Source organism: Scleropages formosus, chromosome 9 (assembly GCF_900964775.1).
Source record: "Scleropages formosus chromosome 9, fSclFor1.1, whole genome shotgun sequence".
Classification (NCBI taxonomy): domain Eukaryota; kingdom Metazoa; phylum Chordata; class Actinopteri; order Osteoglossiformes; family Osteoglossidae; genus Scleropages; species Scleropages formosus.
Window position 1 is genome coordinate 12,577,142 of NC_041814.1, and position 17,094 is coordinate 12,594,235.

At 43.3% G+C, this 17,094-nt stretch overlaps 1 protein-coding gene across 5 annotated transcripts; it reads left to right on the forward strand.

Moving 5' to 3' along the window:
- Positions 1-11: 11 nt before the first annotated feature.
- Positions 12-16,755, forward strand: prkaa2 (protein kinase, AMP-activated, alpha 2 catalytic subunit). Of its 5 annotated transcripts, none has more exons than XM_018734300.2 (9): positions 12-303; positions 5,919-6,060; positions 8,605-8,698; positions 9,422-9,566; positions 10,326-10,413; positions 10,505-10,729; positions 11,155-11,656; positions 12,576-12,702; positions 14,212-16,755. In XM_018734300.2, the coding sequence occupies exons 1-9, from the start codon at positions 210-212 to the stop codon at positions 14,454-14,456; spliced, it is 1,662 nt and encodes a 553-aa protein (XP_018589816.1). In that variant the 5' UTR covers positions 12-209; the 3' UTR covers positions 14,457-16,755. The 5 variants fall into 5 exon arrangements, with proteins under 5 accessions (XP_018589816.1, XP_018589820.1, XP_018589819.1 ...); XM_018734304.2 differs by having other exon boundaries at positions 129-176; XM_018734303.2 differs by lacking the exon at positions 12-303 and having other exon boundaries at positions 5,986-6,060; positions 8,605-8,684.
- The last annotated feature ends 339 nt before the right edge of the window (positions 16,756-17,094 follow it).

Genomic DNA, 17,094 nt, shown 5'->3' on the forward strand with positions numbered 1-17,094 from the left:
CCTTACAGTGCGTAAGCAAAGAACTGTTCAGAAACTGTACGCACGTGAGACTAAGAGCACGCGCGGCGCACTGTTTCGCGGCACACACAGCAGCACGCCATGAGCACGAGCACTAATCCCGGCGGCGTCGCGCCCGCTTCGCGTTCCAGTCCGACCCGCCTCCCTCTGCACTCTGGGTAAAGGCACAGCGCTGCATCCCAAATGCTAAAATGGCTGAGAAGCAGAAACACGAAGGCAGGGTTAAAATAGGGCATTACATCCTCGGAGACACGCTCGGAGTCGGCACCTTTGGAAAAGTTAAGAGTTAAGTGTTTTTCTTTTCTCATTTTATTCCAACGCTGCTAAAAGATCCACGTAAATGTACCCGTTTTCCCCAGTTACTGGTGAAACTTGCCGGTAGAAAGTGTACGCAGGTGACGTAGTGTGCTGGGCCTCGGCCGCCGCCGGTGAGCGAAGAGTGCGTACGTCGCGTTCGAGAATGGGGAGTGTTACAAACGTGAATTCTGACAGGAGCCGAGCTGCGTTCTCTTCCCTCACGAAATTGTATCATTTCTTAAGTTATGACAGCACTAATATGACGGTTCTTGAAAATGCATTCCGTGAAACAGTCCGTGATCTTGGATTTAAGAGCGCGTCTGACAGCAAAAAACCCAGTGCGACCGCATGAAATGATTTTTTTTTCTAAATGGACAGCTACTGCAGCTATAAATAAAGCGTGACGAGCAGCTGTTGTGGACAAGACAATAACAAAAACATGCGATTTTATCGACGACGGAGCTGTCCCCGGTGCCCGCTGTCCGCTTACCGTGTCAGTAGTGCGGCGTGTCTGTGGCCCAGCAGCAGCGCGTCGCTCGCTCGCTGTGACCTTGTACCGCGTTTAACGCCTTTCCGCGGGTCGACACTGTGTGCCGGAACAACATGTCATTATAAAATCATTTGCAACACTATTAATGGTAAAAACTGACTATATTACACAATTATTGGCGATAGGCTCCTTTTCCGATGAGTGAGTCCTGCTGCGACATCGGTGGTTCGGTTTGTCATCGCGTTGCCATCGTTACGGCTGGACTGACACAACTGTCGCTTTATTACTATTATTATCGTGATTATCATAATTTTTTTTTCTGTTCAGCTCCCCCAGCAGAGTAGCGCACAGTTCCAGTCCACATAGACTATTTTATTATATATCGTGTTGCATTTTGCTGTGTATTCCACTCTGCGCGCTTAATTGGAATCTTTATAATGAGATGTGTTTTAGTTTTTAATTTTACTGCTCTAAGGTGAATTATTGGGTGATGGTGTTGGCCATTCTGTTAAGTTTTCCATTCGTGTATTTTTTTTAACCATGTCCCGTTACCTCGCTCCGCGACCAAACCGCTTGGAGGACAAATGTGTATAAATAAAAAGGACAGTTACTTAGTTATTTCGTATTCTCGTGAAAGTTACGCGTCTTTACACGTCATAGCCACGTGACGTACAGTTGTCACTTTATTGTCACTTATTGTCACTTTATTGCGTGCTGTGCGGGACAGCGCTCTAACCGCTATCCGTTCAATACCTGCAGTTTAAAACTCTTATTCCATCATGCTGAAGATATTAGTTAACATCAAGCTTTTGGTAACGAAGGCAATACTAATATTGAATTTAAAGAAAAAGTTTACTTTAAGTTTTATACAAATTACCTTACTCTTTATATTTACATGATAGCCCCCCCATTCATAAGAACACATATAATTTGAAGTTAAAATGGCTTATTGACATCAGTTGCTTTTTTTTTTTGACATATACACATGACATTATTATGAACAACATGATATCAGTTCAAGATATTTCATTCTATGTTTGTTTTGATAAACAACTCAGGTGGTACATTAGAAGTCAGGTTATGGTTGCCAGTGGTCAGGTTAAAGTCCCATAAGGATCCGGCTATTTTGTTCTTGGAAAAAATATGCTTCATATTTTGTGTATATAAATATATGTTATATATTTTTTATTTTCTGTATATTCAGTGGGGGCACAGTGGGTTGGACCGGGTCCTGCTCTCTGGTGGGTCTGGGGTTCAAGTCCCGCTTGGGGTGCCTTGCGATGGACTGGCGTCCCGTCCTGGGTGTGTCCCCTCCCCCTCTAGTCTTACGCCCTGAGTTGCCGGGTTAGGCTCTGGCTCCCAGTGACCCCGTATGGGACAAGCAGTTCAGACAATGTGTGTGTGTGTATGTGTATATTCATTAGATTGTGTTTTTCCAATAAAATCTAATGGACTGTTTGTAAATTCAGTGTGTTGAGGACTTAAACTGTTAGTATTGGCAAACCTCTTATTGTTTGTGATTTATATGCAATATCCTCTTTTCAAGGATGGCTGGAATGCAGTCACTTTAATAGCAGGTTTCATTCTCCATAACTGCAAATCTGCACAGCAAAGTGAGGTTGATAGTTCAGCAGTACTAATGGTTAAAATGTTTTAAACTTTTTTAATTTTAAGAAATAATATTGAAAATTACATTTTGCACTAATTTGTACCATTTAAGTAAAACGAAATGCATTTTCCATGTGTGCAAAAAGTTGGCATATCTCTATGTTTATCAAATGCCTAAAATTTGAATCAGGTGCACCAAAACAGGTGGAAATGATTGGAACATCTTTAGAGAGTAACTTCGATGGCACTGCCTTACATAGAAATCTGTCTGTTGAGGTCTTAGCAGTTCAGGCGTGTGGCTACATTATGCCAGAATGAAAAGAGCTTTCTGAGGAGTTCAGCAGAAAGATTGTTGATACATATGAGTCTCAGAATGGTTTTAAAGCTATTTGCTAAGCAATTTATAGTCAATCGATGCATTGGCCAAAAGGTCATCTACCAATGGAGAAAATTTCAATCCACTGCCAGTCTATCCAGGCCAGGTCATCCCACCAGATTTAGCCCAAGAGCTGACTGAAAGATGTTGCAGGAAGTCTCTGAGGACTTGAGGAAAATATCAAAGGATTTACTGGCCAGTCTTGCCTCAGTAAATGTCAAAGTCAGCCGTCCGAAAGAGACTGTACAACTTTGGCCTACATGCGAGGTCTCAAAAAAATAGAGATGCATGACTGAAGTTTGCCAGACAGCACAATTTCCAGTAAGTGAAGATCAGGACTACTGGAACAATGTGCTCTGGACAGATGAGACAAAGGTAGAGTTGCTTGGCCAAAATGCCAGATGCTTTTGGTTTCTACCAAACAATGTCATTTTTGGCAGAAATCAAAAACTGTAAACTATACTTTAAACTGAAAACAACAAAGCATTGTGATTTGGGGCCACTTCTCTGCTTGAAGGCTTGGCCTGCTTGCCATCATAGACTCAACCATAAATTCCATTTTGTACCAAAGAGCACTTCAGGAGAATTTCAAGCCATCTGTGAAAAAGCTGAGGCTGGACCATAAATGCATGCTGCAACAAGACAGTGACCCAAAATACTTCAGCAAACTCACAGAAGAATGGCTCAAAAAGAAGAAATGGAGGCTTGTGAAATTGCCAAGTCAAAGCCCCAGGTCATAACCCATAGAAATGCTGGGGGACTTGGAGCAGGCAGTACATGCATGAAGCCCCTCAAACATCACACAGTCGAAGGAGGAGTAGGCAGGATTTCTCCAAGTTGCATGTAGGAGACTGACAGACAGTTACAATGAACATTTACAAAAAGTTATTTCTGCCAACATCAAGTTATTGAAGCTAGACTGTGTACTTATTTTTTCCATAGCACACAATTGAATTTGACTTTTTTGAATAAATTATTGCAAAGAATAATTTCCATAGTTACCTTTTAAAAAATTACAAAAGCTTTATCTGTTAGTACTGTTGATATGAAGATCAAATATATATACATGCAAATAGGTTGGACATGCATGCACACACCTTGCATGGGGGTATTTACTTTTTTTGGCACAGTATGTGCTGGTCATTACATGTGTGGATGTTAGATTTACTTCCTTCCAACGTTGCCATGCACATGGAATTAAAGGTGGGACCTCATCTTCTGTTCATCAAGAGATGGAAAGCTGTGCATATGATGTTGATTGTGTTGATTTTCATAACTCTTTGTTATCTAGAAAATCTAGTGCAATAATTTGTGTTGTAAATGGAAGCTAAGAACTAATTTCACTGCGGAATTTCAGGAGAGCTGTTGATACTTAAATAGTACACGGCACTCAAGTCACCCTTCCGTACAGGATGATTTTACAGAAGCGAGCTGAGACCGTTCATCACCCTAAATGGTACAAGAGCACTTTGCTACCCTGTTGCACCAGAGAACCATGAATCTTTTGTTAAGTACTCCATGGACTGGACAGTTACCCCACGCTCCACTGATCTTCCATCTTTTAAAAACATGCAAAACTGTCTTCAAGGAATTGCGAAGAATACCTTATATATTCTTTCTTTCTCTCTCTCTCTCTCTCTCTATATATATATATATATATATATATATATAAAAAATATATGTTATAGAATATTACAAAAAAAATTGACATGTGTTACATATGGTATTTTTTGCACAGCAGAATATCTTATGACCTAAACACTGCACACTGGTTGCAGCTGTTATAATCACTGCCCGCAAATACTGCAGCGTAGGACGGTGCCAAACGAATGGTCCTGGATTTAAAGTATATTTAGGCTTTTGTATTTTTTTTGTTTTGCCAAATGGAAATCCATAATTCATATAGGTTGCCTTGATCAAGTCTCCGCTATGCAAATAGGTCAGGACAAGAAATGATTGAAGGGAGTTCAGAGGAAAACGGTATTTATATGTGCGAAAAGGTTCTTTTCCGCTTGATGATGCTGAAGAATGTGATTGAAAACGTCCTTCTGGGTGTATTTAAGCCAGCCAGGAGTAAAGTGAAGCAGACATTAAGGACACAGCCACTGTTTTTCAGTAGAATTATTGTGTGGATTATCAGTATTGGCTATAGCATGAATTCAACAGTTGTATTTCTGTTGTGTTTGTTACAAAAGATTTGGAAATTCAGTCAGAATTGCTAACATACTGGTAGCAAGTCTCTCCTTCCGTTGACGTCACGCACTCATTGTGTTTTTTTCTGAGATATACATTGCTTTGGGGAAAAAAAAAAAAAAAAACTGTTCTAAAGGAATAAATGTAATGTAAATGTTGCTTAAAGATTAATAACAGTAGTATCACCGTAAGAATGACTGAACAGGAAATTTTGCCGGTTGACATGTACAGTATGTCTGTAGTGGTAACAATAAAAAAATAAATAAGTTGATAAAGGAGTTGTATTTGGCCAGGCTTACTGTCATTTCTTTATAGTCCCAATTCCTGTAGAAATAGAATATGCCCACCAAGTTCAATCTTCATGGAATATGTAGTACTTACATATTAAGGATAACATAGTGACAAGTCTGGGCTGTAGGTTTGGACGTGGGTTTGAATCCATGTGTAAGTATGTGGAGTTTGCATGTTCTTCCGGGTGCTCCAGTCACCTCCAACAATCCAAAAATGTGTTTCAGGTGAATTCGTTTTAGTCTGAGTAAAATAGTTAATGATAATATCTTGCAAACCCTGGTCTATTTCATTTATTTGATTGGTCTTTATGTTTGACAATATAAAATGTTGCCCCTTATTAAAAAATATCTAGATATATTTTTCCATGGTTAACACTGCTGAAGCTGTTAAAATCAGTGACCCTTCAGAACACTGAAAAACTTAATTTGATTCAAATCAGGTTTAGTAACTAAGCAGTTTTATGCGCTGATTTACTCAACTTGACTGTTTTTTCCTTTTTTTGAAAGAAACAGTATCTTGGAGTACTGGAGAACTCTTTTTGAGACCTGTACTCCACCCAGCTCTGGTCATCCCCCTTCAGTGAGTGCAGGTACTTACATTCAGTTATACACTGAAGTGAGCTGAGGATAATTCCTTTATTGACAGTTGGGGAGCACCAGCTCACAGGACACAAGGTCGCAGTGAAGATCCTGAACCGGCAGAAGATCCGCAGCCTCGATGTCGTGGGCAAGATCAAGCGGGAGATCCAGAACCTCAAGCTGTTTCGTCATCCTCACATTATCAAGCTGTGAGTATTTCCATTCTGCACCCGTCCATGAATGTGTGGGTGTGAGTGTGTGGTTCTACCCAAAATAAGAAGGGTGTTTCACATTTGATCTGTTATAAAATCACAGGAAGAAGTGAATTATTGGGAAGGAAGAATGAGAACCACACTGAGTAAAAGGACAATATTTGAATTTCAATCAGTCAATCAGTCAATCAATCAATCAATCAGTCAATCAATCCATCAATGAGATGTACAGGTAACTTGCAGTGTAACTGTCTAAAATGCAACTAGTAGGGTTGAACATATGCTTCTCCCGTCATGTTTTAAGAACAAAAGGACAAAGAAAGTTACACCATTACATTGTTTGAAAAAAGAGCAATATTCCAAGTCCAAACAAGTTCTTACTAAACCTGAAAGAAAGCATGTTGGGATGTTTAGTTGCGCAGGCAGGTAGTTTCCATAATCCGCTCCAGTAAAGGCTTCGCGGCGTCACCGAAACGTGTCAAAATACAGCACATAGCTATGCGCTATAATATCATTATGCGCCTCTAACAAATACAGCAGTTTTCATCCGAAAGGTCTTTCTTCCTCCCTGTGCTTCGTTCGTCAAAAAAACCGATTCGCACTTCCAGGTAAGGCGATCGAAGCACGAGTAATTCCTCCCTCGGTGAATCTCTTTGGAAGGCTTCCGGTATTTTCTTCCTGCTCCTGTGGGGATAATACCGGTGCGTGTGGTGTTATTTTTAGGAGTGAGAAGACATGGGTCGTTATGAACCCTGGTAGATATCCGCTATCTAACGCACTCACTGTTGCCGTCAGTGCAGTATACAGCCCTTAGGGAGGGATCCTAAAAAAGCCTTTTATCTCTCCCATGAAGTGCCTCAACATTTTCTATTGGATCTAACCAAATATCCAGTGCAATCTGGAGAAAGCGGCGATCTTGACGCTCCACTGAAGTGTTACTAGCAGCGGGAACCTCTAATACATAATGTGTCAGAATCGATGAGAGTGGAGGGCAAGATTACAGACCCCTGGGGGGGGGGGGGGGGGGGAGCACATCCTCAGGACTGGCCCGAGTACCACATTTTTCCATAGCGAGGCCTCGCCCTTCCTCCTGGACACGCTCAAAGCTGAGCAGTACACATTGGAGGGAAAAACACCTTCCGGAATGTTCACTGCATCGCTTGTGTACAGTGTTAAAAATGAATTCATAACAAGCGATTGCAGCCAAAATGGACACAACCACAGTGTGTAGGCGGAATGCCAGGTGACGGTTAAAGATAGTCTTGCACCTCGCTCTTTGAGTGGGACATTTTCCCGTTCATGTTTTTGGTTTTCACACGAGACAAATTTACGATTTCCCTGAATAGAAAATCACAGTTTAGACAAAAAGGATGCAAGACTCCAGTGCTCCTATACTACTGCCCATCCCTGAAAAAACTAAGTGCAAAACATGGTTATTCCATCATGGAGAGCCAGCTGTCCTGTGCTTTTTGCACCCTTACTGTGCTTTTGGTTCAGTGACCACCTCCCAGCATTCCACTCCTCTGAAGTGACCAGCGGCCGCAATTCAGCATTGCGCTTCTTGTCTGTTGAGCCTCACAGTCGATGCACCATGCTTTCACGGTACCAACTTTTGGCACTTTCACTCCTCGTGACACAGAAGCAATTTCTGAACATTTCAGAACTCCAAAATCCCGAGCACCCATCAGCTGGATGCCTTTCAAGGTTACGGATGTTCTGATGCTCTAAAGCTTGAACATGAAGTACTTAAGGAACTCTGCATTTTATGTACATAGCAACAATTTGCTGAAATACTAGGAAAAAATATAATGTAACGACCCGCGTTACTGGTTTTGTGTAAATAGTTGCATTCTGGGAAATCTGTAAATAATGTCTGTAATCACTGGAGGCACTTCAGGGGGAAATGGTGGGTTGACTGTGGCTGCCAGTGTTTTGGAGGGAGCCTGGGAGGGTTGGCTGTAAGAGACAGGTCCTGGAGAGAAGGAGGTCCTCGGACTGAGTATCATTTCCCTTGTGCCGGTGTTTGAATAAATCGTTCGTCGTGAACGCTGCCTCCGCGTCCCTCTATGTCCCAACCAATCTCCCGGTGCTGTGTGCCACAATAATAGTATTTGATTCCTTTATTGTAATATTAAATATTGTTAATTTAAAAAATGTAATTTTATTAATTTTATTTAATGTAGAAAAATATAATATTAAAATTTCTTTAGTTATTACTGTATTGTCTGCTATTTGTATTTAATCAGAATTGTGTATGCTATAGCTTAGTTATTTGTTTGAAAATGATAAAAAGACAATAATGCAACCTAATGCAAGAAAGTTACCACTACTGTAAAGTATCTTGCTTAAGTGTGCATGTTATGTTCCAAGGCATTGCTGCAGCTATACATCTATTTAAATCACTGTGAAAAGTGCAGCAACACCTAAACACACATCTAATAAGCAGTTTTTTTTTTTTACTCCCTGGCTTCACTAAACATTTTATAAAGCAGATTGCAGTAATTGTGGTCTTCTCCTGCTGAAGCCAAGTGTTTGTTTCAGGTACCAGGTGATCAGCACACCGACAGATTTCTTCATGGTGATGGAGTATGTGTCTGGAGGGGAGCTCTTTGACTATATCTGTAAGCATGGAAGGGTAAGAATTAGACCTTGCTTACCTTCAGTCAAGTGAACCTCTTCTTGTCTTTTGATGAGCGCAGAATGAAGTACTTTGTTCCTAACGCCGACCCGTTTCTTGTGCAGAGGTGAGTCTTGTTACAGCGCAGCACTGTACTCATCAAAATGGACGGTTCAAAAGTTGTCTTTGCAAAGCCAGGATAAAAATGTTTTAGTCTGTAAATATGGAATGCAGTAATATCGTGTACATATTAGTTTGCGATGTTCAGTAGGTTTTGTCCTGTGTTTCATAAATCTTGAAGGCTTCCGTAGGGCGTGTAGGGAAAGGAATGCAATCCGAGCCTCTCTGCCTCATGCCAGTCAGCCTCAGGCTGTGCTCTGCCGGGAATCTGATGGAGCAAGAGCAGCCTCAGGAGGTTCCAAGTCCTCCTTTATAATTGACTACATGGTGGATATCCACCGAGGTGGAAAGGCTGTAGACAGTTCATTAGTTCAGGTGTCATACGTGGGTTGTTTTACAACTCGGATTTGTCTCTTCTTCTAAATTCTACATCTCTGAACTCGGCGAATCCGGCAGAATTGGTTGCTGTGTGCGTGAGGAAGGGGAAGTAGGAGAGGGACGTCTCCAGGCCAGATCCTAAAGCTGGCGCTGGGACTCTGCGGTGCAACGGCGATGGTTCTGCAATTCGAGTGGGCTGTGCTGTGGTGCATTGTGGTTGGCGTGCTCTGCTGCTCGTTGCAGGTGGATGACCCCGAGGCCAGGCGACTCTTCCAGCAGATCATCTCTGCTGTGGATTACTGTCACAGGCACATGGTTGTCCATCGTGACCTGAAACCTGAGAACGTCCTGCTAGACGGCAGCATGAACGCCAAGATCGCCGACTTCGGTAGACCCTGGGCGTGACAGGGGTGAGGGGCGGGGGGTGAGATGTACAGGAGCGGAGGGATCCTGCTAATTTGCCAAGCAGAGGACTGTGCCGACCCTTCCCCCATCCCTGGCTTAGATTCACGGGGGGGGTCAGTGTTACCTGATAGGTTCACATGCTGAGCCATTTCTGGACTGCGACAGGGCCAGGCGTGCTGGAACTGACTCAGCTTGTTGAGGGGATAAGGTCAGTCAAAGGAGCTGTTTGGATGGATGTTAAAGGCAGGTTGTATCAAAGAAGATTAAAATGAAACATGTTCATAAGCCTGCAATAGGAGATAGTAAATGTCTACACAACAGTGAAACACGGTGACGCATTGCTGTGTTTCTGTCAAGAGAAATCTTAGGGGTGTGGTGAAATATTCCTTGTAATTAGGAAAGGCACGTCTACATTTCAATGCACATCACTGTCGCTTAAGATCCCGATGCGTCATTTAACTAACGTGCACTAACTGCATTCTTTGGCACAATTTTAAGGGGATAAATTCTGCCGTTATAATAGGTTGCTTGCATTCATCTCCAAAACCTGCCCTTGTAAAAGAAAATCCTCATAAGCTGAGGTATATTGGTTAGACAAACTAATAAAGGTTGAATACATGAATATCTTTATCTCACAGTGTGGCCTTGAAAGGCTTCCAGTAATCAGATATCAAACAAGATATTTTTGCCTAGAAATAATGAAATATTTACTATATTATTTACTTTATATATTGTCTGCTAGGGTTATCTAACATGATGTCTGATGGAGAATTCTTGAGAACAAGCTGCGGCTCTCCCAATTACGCTGCACCCGAAGTCATTTCCGGCAGGTAAGGAAGATTTCATCCTGTCCTTTTAAAATGTGCGATATATAATATATGTACTTACGTAGGCCATTTACTGTACGGTGTGTGGCGTTAGGCTGTACGCTGGACCCGAGGTCGACATCTGGAGCTGCGGGGTCATCCTGTATGCCTTGCTCTGTGGGACCCTGCCCTTCGACGACGAACACGTGCCCACCTTGTTCAAGAAGATTCGAGGAGGGGTGTTTTACATCCCGGAGTACCTGAACCGCTCTGTGGCTAGCCTTCTAATGCTCATGTTACAAGTTGACCCTTTAAAGAGAGCTACAATAAAAGACATCAGGTACCCTGCTGCCCATCTTGCTGTTCCCCTTTGTTCATGTCTGTGCTATATTCAATGTCTCTATTTATATTACGGAGCTTTTCTTCATTTACATTGCTTACTTCTCCATTCGGGCCTTACTTCTACACATGAGGAACAATAATAGTGTTGATTCTGTATATTAATATCGTTTCAGTAGTTTAGCAGGGATAGGCAGTTTTATCCAAAGTGATGTGTTGTGTTGATTCCATGTTGCCAGTTTGTATAGCTGATTCTTTAAAGTTAGGTACCTCACCCAAGGATACAACACCAGGGTGTGCCTCTTCGGTCTTCAGTTAGGATCCTGTTGCTCCTGAGTTCAGATGATTACCAGAGATCACACTGCTGGGAGCAATGGGTGTTGCAGTGATTGCTAATGATTACTAATGGTTGTATTCATTCACAAGGGAGCATGAGTGGTTCAAGCAGGACCTGCCTGGCTATCTGTTTCCTGAGGACCCTTCTTACGATGCCAATGTGATTGATGAGGAGGCAGTGCGGGAGGTGTGCGAGAAATTTGAGAGCACCGAATCAGAGGTGATGAGCAGCCTCTACAGTGGCGACCCCCAGGACCAGCTGGCCGTGGCATACCACCTGATCATCGATAACCGTCGCATTATGAACCAGGCCAGTGAGTTCTACCTGGCCTCCAGCCCTCCGACAGGCTCCTTCATGGAAGAAGGAATGCCCCTGCCTCCTGGTGTGAAGCCCCACCCAGAGCGTATGCCCCCATTGCTGGTGGACAGTCCCAAGGCCCGCTGCCCCCTGGATGCCCTCAACACAACCAAGCCCAAGCCACTGGCAGTGAAGAAGGCCAAGTGGCACCTGGGTATCCGCAGCCAGAGCAAACCCTATGACATCATGGCTGAGGTTTACCGGGCCATGAGACAGCTGGAATATGATTGGAAGGTATGCTTACCCCTATCTCTCACTGCCGTATTGTCCTTACTGTCTTCGTTGCTCCCCGCGAATCTGAATCTTGACGTGTAATGTTCAGATCCTTCGGAGTAGTAAAGTTCAGTCGACACAAACTCATAACTGTTCTTAAATCAGAAAAGTCAGAAACTGAGTAAATGAGGAAGAATTGAACTTATGAAAGGACTGGCTTCTCTTTGATTTTCTCAGAATTTTTTTCTCTCTCTCCAACATCTCAGCCTGCAAAAAAGAAATCATGATTTTTAAAAGTGAGGTAGAGATGCCTTTAGTTCACCGATGCTGAATAAAGCAGCTGAAATTGTACCTTGACGCCACTGTTAGGAGCTCCGTGTCACTGGTTGCTTGTGAAGCAGTTCTGCCCACGTGTTGCGTTGGTGGTCCCGCGTACGAAAGGTAAAGCGCGGAGGTTCTCGGTTCTGGCTCCGTTGTGGTGGAATGACCTTCCCCTCTCACTCAGAACTGCTGAAACTCTGTCTACATTCAAGAAGGGTCTGAAAACGCACCTTTTCCAGACCCATTTTGCCCAAAATCTCTCAAGCTCATGTATGGTGTAAATGTTCATGCAGCATAACTTCATGATCTTCCCCAGATATGCCTTTACGCACCCACTACTCCGGCATTGTATGTGATTGTTTGTGTACCTTATTCTTAAAAAAAAATTGATAGGAGGTTATCAAGATTCATCCATCCTGCGTTTTATGCACCTACTCGAGCGATGAACATCAGTGCATCAAGTGGAAAGTAACAAACTGGGTTTACTTAAGAATCACATGTCTGCAGCCATGTCTCTTTCTCCTAATGGAATGCACAAATTTTTATTTTCGCTGAGATGTACGTCGCTTTGGAGAAAAGTGTCTGCTAAATGAATTAATGTAATGTAAATGTTGTGCAGGTGGTGAACCCCTATCACCTGAGGGTGCGCAGAAAGAACCCGATAACAGGAAACTTTGTGAAGATGAGCCTACAGCTCTACCAGGTGGACAACCGCAGCTACCTGCTGGATTTTAAGAGTATTGATGGTAAGTTCAGAGTTGGTCAGAAGCAGATTCCCAACGGTTTGTTCAGGTTAGAGGGGAACTGCACAAAAGGTGCTGAGATGGAGTGGAATGAGAGTAACGGGTTCCATTTCAGATAATTCTTAAGAATAAAGGTGAGCCGCCTATATCTGTTTGCTTTTTCACTGAATCTGCCTTTTTGCCACTTACTAGGATTTCAGACTTTATTTTAAGCCATGTTATTAGCTGTATCCCAGCAGTTGTGGTTACTTTATTTGGATATCATGTATATTATTTTAATAATAAAAAAGGATTTGTGATAAAATATCTCTTAGGAATCACGCAGAACTTAAACACTTTAAAATCAGATGCACTGTCTCCCTTTCCCTGTTATGTAGACACTCATTATATGGACATTCAAAAATGAGTATTACACACCGGGGTGTAAAGGATTTGCCCCGTTATCTGGTCTTTTCATATTGTTAACTAGTCTTCTGAAGTTCCATCTGGTTTCCAGAGTACGGTCTACGCTGGGTTCAGTTTTCCTCTGCGTTTGGCTTTGAACAGCTTTTGTTTTCACAATGAATGCAATGAATTGAAAAGCTGCGGCAACAGGTGGCGTAGTGGTTAGAGCTACCACCTTGCTCATCAGGGATCCATGTTTGAATCACACCTCCTGCTGTAGTCCCGTTGAGCAAGGTATTTACCCTCAACTGGTACAAAAAAATTACGCAGTTGTATAAGCCACTTGGGAGAAAGCAGCTACTGAAACAATGTTCATGTAAAGAGAAATGGACTCATTCTTATGATACCATCAACCCTGGTAATGTGAGTAAATTGTTCCAGTTAATTACCCCTGTATATGTAAATATTGTGATTGTCTTAAATTTATTTTTGTCCATTTTAATCACACAACAGCTTGTCCTGAGCAGGGTTGTGGCAAACCAGAGCCTAACCCAGCAACACAAGGCGCAAGGGACACACCCCGGCAGCCGCTGGCGTGGCGCGGTGGGTTTGGCCAGGTCCTTCTTTCTGGAGGGTCTGGGGTTTGAGTCCTGCATGGGGTGCCTTGTGATGGACTGGCGTCCTGTCCTGGTTGTGTCCCTCCCCCTCCAGCCTTGCGCCCTGTGTTGCCGGGTTAGGCTCCGATTTGCCGCGACTCTGCTTGGGACAAGCGTTTTCAGATGCGCGCATGCATTTTAATCACATCCCTTTGCTTCATTAGCTACACTCGTGGCTCGACCCAGCTGCAAAGGGCCGCGTTAAGAAGGACAAACCGTCTTGATCAGTATAAATCAAAAATGCCTCTGAATCATGCTGTCAGTTTAACTGCTGCACCTAAGCGTTGCTGACATGAGTCGGGCCCCAGCCGGCGTGTGCTTGGAGGCAGCAGAGAGCCGTGGCGGGGCCGCTGGTTCGCCATCGGGAAACTCTGTGGAAACACCAGTGTAAATGTACCGTAGGTCTAGTGTTGCTACAGCGCCGCAGCTTACGATTAAAAGACCCTTCTTCTTCTGGCATGGGGACCCGCAGACGAAGTCACGGAGCAGAAGTCGGGCTCCTCCACACCCCAGCGCTCTGGCTCTGCGGCGGGGCTCCACCGGCCCCGGCTCAGCATCGACTCTGCTTCCACGGCCGCCGTGGAGGTTCCCCTTCTGAGCAGCTCCCTGCCGGGGTCCCTGACGGGCAGCATGCCAATGCTGGCACCGCGTCAGGGCAGCCACACCATGGACTTCTTTGAGATGTGTGCCAGCCTCATCACCACACTGGCACGCTGAGGCTGCCCAACCAGAACCTTGGGCACCACCTGCTGCTAGCGTGGGAGGTTTCGGCAGCAGGGACACAACGTGTCACACTAGTGGGAAATCCATGGGCTGTAACTCCAATTTATGACCCCCTTTTGCTGAATGCCATCTATAGCAATGCATGGGCATAATCCCCTCTAAGGCTAGAAATATATTCACTATTTTATTTCTGGCTTTATATATACTTATGTATATTTATATTGCAGTATCACCTAATTTTGCCTGTTAGTGACTTGATTTCTGAATAATTGGAATGTCACACCACAGATTTTATGTATGCATAAAATGAGACTTAGACAGGTCAGATATTTTTATTTATTTTTGCTACTTGTTTTATAGGCACCTCATTACTCATTATTTAAGTACTGTCCTGAGGTTTCAGGTTCTTATAAAGTGCAGTAATCGGTATCTAAAGTGTAAGCTTTCAGACTGGTAATGTTTTGGGTGAGGAGAGCACGATATCAAAAAGCCAGTACAGGCTGCTTCCAAGCATCCCAGGATGCGGCACTCTTTTCAGAAGTCGGCCCTCTTGAAGGTGTTTTGGATGGTAGGTCCTGACCAGGACATGGTTATAAAGCTGGTACCTTTATAGATGTTACACCAGTCCGGTTTCCATTTGTCACGTATTTGCCTAACAGAGTCCCTGGGACCCTTGTGTCTACGAAATGGTTTTTTTCCCGACGCTGATGATTGACCAACTAACAAAATAGGCCCGTTGGGTTATTTCGACAAGTTCTGATAAATAGCAAAGTGTTTGTCACACCTGTGGAGCGCTCAGTATGTGGAAAGGTCTTTGTTGGATTAGTTTAGGGTCAGTCGCCTTCCTCTCTCATGACGCTGTAGTTGGGGTCAGTGCGGCAGGGGAAGACAGGACTCAACGCTGGGGATCCTACGGAGGCGTTCAGTTCGACGAAAACTAAGCAGCAGCTTCGTTGTGTGACAGTTAAATATTTTGCCCTGAAACTCAACTTCTTCAATTAGTTAAACAATGTGAACAGAAATGAAACCGATGGGCAGTTGAACAGCTTAAGATTTTTCTAAATTTTCATAGTTGAAAGCAGGTACCTCCGTGCTCCTGCTGTAAATTATTTCTATTAAATTACAGCAATTTTTTGCCATGTCCAAGAGCGGTAAAAACCTGTTTGCTGTTTCCCAGAAGTTACGGTTTGATATGGTGCATGTTAGCTGATCGTTAAAAAAGTAAAAGCCAAAGAGAACCACTTAGAACACTGAAACCTTTCTCCAGTTGCCTTATAGCATACATCTTTTTTATGAGAATATTACCGTCAGGCACATTCGTGTTACGATAGATCTGTTTATTAGTGCAATATATTTTATGTAACCTCACTTCTCAGAACTTACTGTGAATTGATTGCGATCACAAGGCGGGAGGGTGTAAGTCGGGAAAACATTTTTAAGCAGAGTGCGGTTTTGCGCCAACATCTGCACGGACAATTCAGATTACATCTAGGACTGGAAATAAGAGGATATGTCCGGGTGAGGTTGTCACGGTGGGAACTACTTGTCGAGAAACTAGTGACGGAACGTTGAGCTGGAAGAAGATTTCCAGGACTCGGCGACGTTATCGACAAGCTGGCTAATTGCCAGGAAACATGAGCCTAAGCGCAAAAATTAATCATAATACTGTCAGGACATTTCAAGAACAGGACCAGTAGTTGGTCTCCACCCAATAATTTCACTTTATCGCTTGTCTCTTGAAGGAGATGACTCAACCAGTAGTAAAAGAGGCCAGTTCTTTAATCCATTTCCTTGGTGGTTTGCCGCACAAGTCTTCCTGTACATTTCTGCCACCCTTCCAAGTACTGTATAAAGTGGGGGATACTTCTCTTGAATGCATGAAGTTGCGTGTTACTGTGTTTTTTTTTTTTTTTTTTTTTTTTCCTTTTTTCTTTTTTCTAAAACCCTGCTGATTTGTATAGTGACTAAGCTGAAGTGATGCTTTTGTCCTTTAAAAAAGAATGTAAAAAGTCTGGAACTTTAGCAGTTGCTGAAGTGTGCTGTAAAATCCTGTCCATGTGACTTGAATCTCGTGGCCTCCTCACGGCCTTGCCTTGGCAGTTACGGTCAACGTGTCTCTGTCCATCTCTCACAGTGTGTTACAAGAAAAGCCCCAGGTGTATTTGCTTTTTTGTTGTGCGCTGATAATCATACTGAGATTTGATACGGTGTATTCAGCTCCAGTGTAATGTATATTGTATTATATGTAGTCAGGCAACAGTACCCGTGTGTGTGTGTGTGTGTGTGTGTGTGTGTGTGTGTGTGTGTGTGTGTGTGTGTGTGTGTGTGTGGAGTTAGTGATTCTTTGCACTACTGTCCAATGCTTATGCAATATCTCTGCACATATGGGTTTGGAGAACGCTTCCATGGGGGGGCTTCAGCTCCAACTCTGCCCTCTGCTGCTCAAAAACTGCACTTACACTGAACGATGACTCAACACCACGTAACTGTCACCAACACCGATAAAAATGCTATTTCGGGCGGACATCTTAATGCAAAACTGAGCTACATATTTGCTGAGAAACACTGTGTTTTCATCGCCAGTATTAGCGGAAGCTACAGTAAAACCTGGTACTTGAAGAGCACATCGCTA

What these genes read in the sequence shown, in the direction of transcription:
- prkaa2 (XM_018734300.2), top strand. Translation starts at nt 210, where the DNA reads ATGGCTGAGAAGCAGAAACACGAAGGCAGGGTTAAAATAGGGCATTAC. An exon ending in CATCCTCACATTATCAAGCT is followed by an intron (nt 6,061 to 8,604) that starts GTGAGTATTTCC and finishes TGTTTGTTTCAG; the next exon opens with GTACCAGGTGATCAGCACAC. An exon ending in CCCGAAGTCATTTCCGGCAG is followed by an intron (nt 10,414 to 10,504) that starts GTAAGGAAGATT and finishes GTGTGGCGTTAG; the next exon opens with GCTGTACGCTGGACCCGAGG.